At 51.2% G+C, this 4,211-nt stretch overlaps 1 protein-coding gene across 1 annotated transcript; it reads left to right on the forward strand.

Moving 5' to 3' along the window:
- Nucleotides 1–359: 359 nt before the first annotated feature.
- LOC104410422 (olfactory receptor-like protein DTMT) lies at nt 360–1,369 on the forward strand. Its single transcript, XM_010020572.1, is given in 2 exon segments — nt 360–1,005; nt 1,008–1,369. Coding segments are annotated over 2 exon segments (1,008 nt in total).
- Nucleotides 1,370–4,211: the final 2,842 nt, after the last annotated feature.

Genomic DNA, 4,211 nt, shown 5'->3' on the forward strand with positions numbered 1-4,211 from the left:
AGTGGTGTAGACACAGTGTGCTCCCATGAAGGACAGCAACTGTTCAGGCAGGTCCAACCTGTCACATTTTGTAGGATCTTTAGACCAGTCTCCCGTTGCAGCTCAGGGAATCTGGAGGGGTGAAAGGAGCTGCTCTCATTTGACAGTCCCTGGGATCCTTCTCAAGCACAGTGGTAACGTCCCAGCTCATTCTGGTGTTCTTCAGGTGACATAGGGTTGGGGTTGCCTTGACGATTGAACCCTCATGGGCTAACACCAGCCCCCACCAGTGTATCCCCCCGAGCCCTGGGCAAGGTGTGAGGAGTGCGGGGCAGAGGCACATCTTCAGCCCACCACAGAGCAGAGCCCAGGGCTGCCCCATGATAGGGGAGAGCACTCACCATCCTTCTGCCTGTCCTTACCTCCTGCTCTCCCTGTAGATGAGCCCCAAGTCCCTGCAGCAGGGAAATCTCAGCAGCCCCACCACATTCCTTCTGTTGGGATTCTCCAATGCCTACAGAGCACAGGTGACCCTCTGCCTGTTCTCGCTCATTTACCTGGTGACAGTGCTGGGGAACCTGCTCATTGTGACCCTTGTCTGGTTGGAAGCCCACCTGCAATCCCCCATGTATTTCTTCCTGGGCCACCTCTCCTTCCTGGACATCTGCTACTCCTCTGTTACCCTCCCTAAGATCCTTGGAGACTCCTTCTCACCACAGAAGACCATCTCCTTTGTGGGCTGCATCACACAGATCTACTTCTTCCTTTGCTTCGGGGGCTCTGAGTGTGTGCTCCTGGCTGCCATGGCCTATGATCAATACCTGTCCATCTGCCACGCCCTCCGCTACCCTGTACTCATGAGCAGGAGGACGTGCCACTGCTTGGTGGCTGTTTCGTGGCTGAGTGGCTCCTTCTCATCTCTGATCCAGGCCTTCCTCACAGCCTGTTTGCCCTTCTGTGGCTCCAACATCATCGATGTTGGATGTGAGATGCCCTTCTTGCTGCAGGCATCCTGCAGCCCCAATGCCCCCTCAACAAGGCTGCCTTTTATGCTCTGGCTGGGACTATTGCGATGAGCTCCTTCCTCCTCACTTTTGTGTCGTATGTTCATATCATCGGGGCTGTCCTCCAGAAGGGACCAGGGATGCAAAAGGCCTTTGCTACCTGCACCTCCCACCTGACCATGGTGTCCCTGTTCTTCGGCACTGGGGCTGTGGCATATCTGGTGCCTCACTCCAGCGGCTTTTAGGAGATGGACAAGGTCCTTGCCCTGCTGTACGCTGCTGTGACCTCCATGCTCAACCCCATCATCTACAGCTTGAGAAACAGCGGGGTCAAGGGTGCCATCAGGAAAGCCCTCTGCAGGGGGGAGGTTACAGAAATCCACTGAGGGTTCAGGCATTGCCACTGAGTGACCTCCACGCTCCCCGAGGCAGGGATGCGGCTCTCAGTGACCCGACAGACATGAAGGGGTCTGGTGCTGCTGGTGGGGGCACAACTAGCAGCTCCTCACCCTCCCTCACCAACACAGCCAGTGCTCACAGCCGTTATTGCCTGACGGGAACGCAGGGGCTGGGTACCCAATTCACAACACTGCCTCCCCTTGTGTGTGTGTCTGCATAGCCGGGTTGAGCTTGTAGTGCCAGCTTCAGAAAGCCCAGCTCACCAGGCAGTGAGCTGTGTCTCACCCCATCCCAGGACCCAGGTACTGTCCTTCCAGCATGGAGCACTGCAGGAGTCTTCACCCTCTTGGGCCGGTAGCAGAAGGATGGGGCACAACATGCTGTGGAGACCTGGATAGACCAGGATGGATGTTGTAAAATTACTGATTGCTTGGGCATCGAGTTCTCCCAGTAAGTGATTCTGGGAACTTGTTTCCTAAGGAATAGGCATTGTCCCATAGAGGAGCTGTGCTGGCTCTCCACACATTATCCTGTATGGGATGGTGCCTTTGGTAAGCCTTGTTTTTTTAATCATTTATCTACACCAGAGCTTTGCCAGGCTTTCTGGAAAGAGCTTTTATGCCTCAGTCGAGCCCTTTCCAAGGTGGATCACTGTGCAGAGCACAGCAGTAATGCTGGGCTGCTTGTATCTCCTGTTAAGTGGTGAATAATCTTGTCTGGGCTGAACCTGCAGACACTGCAGAGCCGGATGTCTTTCCCTTAATGCAATAAATTATGTATAAGTAGGAAAACCACTGTCAGGGGATTGATGTTTGTTGTTTCAGGAGTAAAAGTTAAGCCTGGGGATAGAGAGCTACTTCCATGTGCAAAATGGTGTCAATAAGACAGGAGCTTGAGTGGAAGAGGAGACTAATCTGGTTCATGATGTGCCTTCAGGAGGGTTCAGGGTCTCTTAGCAGCTCATGGGGCCAGGAAGGTGTTACTTGGTGGCTGTAAATAAAAGGTGGGTGAAAAGATGTGTGACCACTGCTCAGTGTGTGCAAGAAGATACACCTCAAGGCACAGCAAAACGGACCTGGCCGAATGCTGAGTTGGGATTTCTTTACAAGTAAGACTCCATAAGACTCCCACCTAGCAGAAATGATGGTTTTCTGTGACTGGAAATAGCTCCATTCCTGATGGAACCAAGGATTTCCCAGTAGGAACCCAATGTGCCTTATCCCACTCAGGTGAGGCTACAACTTATCCTCCCAGGGCACATGGACAAGGCAGTACCAGTTGGGGAACCCGGTTTTTAGGACTTCTACAAAACCAGCAGCTCCTTTGGAAATACAATAGGAATTTCACACCTCTTCCCAAGGGGAAGTGCCCCAGGGCAGGGTGAGCCAGGGCTATCTGCCACTCCTCTGCTCTCCCAACTGACAGGGAAACCTCTGATTTCATGACTGCTCCTGCCAGTTGTAGCTACTTCAGTATCTGTTATGCACCTCTGGAGGTAAAAAAAATGGAGAATTCCTGTGGCAGGAAAGGGTCAGGCACCAGAATCCTGAATGTGCTCTGTGCTCAGCCTTCAGCAACTCATGACACCCATGGGAGAGACCGCACTATGATATGGAACAACAGATCTTGCCACAGAGACCAGCAGCATCACTAGAGATAAAAGCAACATCTATCCCTTTTGTCAGGCTTACCTGCAGTGGTCTCCAAAGCAGGGTGCATATGCCCTAGCAAGAGAATGCTAAGGTTCAGGAAAAAGTATTTTTTGTACCATTAATAAATAGAGTCAAATAAAATTATATCAGAACTGGTGTTTATTTAATCTTTATCTTGTCTTCTTAAAATGTTTGTTACTGTGTCTGTTTTATAATGTACATGTATAGAATTTATGAATAAATACATATATATATTGGGGTGCATATATTCTATCAGTGAAGCTATTCACTGATAAGGGCATGCAATCAAAACCATTTGGAGAGAACTGCTCTACAACACCACAGCAGAGCAAAAGGGTCTCTGGGAGTGAAGATTTACCCATAGCAAAGGAAGATTTAGGGATGAAATGGGGACCACTTATGCAAACAGGACATATCAAGCCTCTGGGACCAGGCAGGATGCAGCCCAGGGTACCAAGGAGCTCTTCTGGGGCTCTCTATCACTCTGGAGCCCCTTGTTTTGACCCCTCAGAAAGCCTCAGTGGATTGAAGCTGATGATTGATAGGGAATTTCTCACCCCACTTCTCCTGCCCTCTTGCCAAGGCCCTGCGGGGGGTTGCTCGGTTGGAACACACAATTAAGCTGTAGGTGGGGAGAAATCCAGCTCATGATGTTACCTGTGCACTGGCACCGGCCATCACACAGACGGGGGTGAGGGAGGGTTTGATCTGCTACCCTGAGGATCCATCTGCAGGGTTAAGAGCTGGGAGGTGCCTGCAGAGCTCATCTTTCTTGAGGTGTGCTGAAGAAGGTTGTTTTCTTGCTCCTAGAGTTGACGCTTCTGTTGGTGCTTCAGGACTGGGCAAAAATCCCTCTGAAGGAATGTTTTGATGGAGAGAAGCTCATGCTGCTGGAGGGGCTTTTCGCATGGTGGAGGATGAGGATGTGTTTTCCCATGGTGGAGGATGCTTTGCTTGGACACAGTCTCCACAAGGGAGCAGAGGTCAGACAAAACCCACCTGCCTGGTTTTGCAAGGACACCAATTCATGCTGTAAGTCCCTCAGGCTCCCTGGCTTTTGGCAGCACAACATTTAGGTGCTTGGACACTTTAGTGGGGGAGTCACTGGGTAGTGAGACCTTTCTTTGAGTTAACTCTTAATGGCAGACTGCTCTGC

Source organism: Nestor notabilis, unplaced genomic scaffold (genome assembly GCF_000696875.1).
Source record: "Nestor notabilis isolate BGI_N333 unplaced genomic scaffold, ASM69687v1 scaffold19178, whole genome shotgun sequence".
NCBI lineage: Eukaryota > Metazoa > Chordata > Aves > Psittaciformes > Psittacidae > Nestor > Nestor notabilis.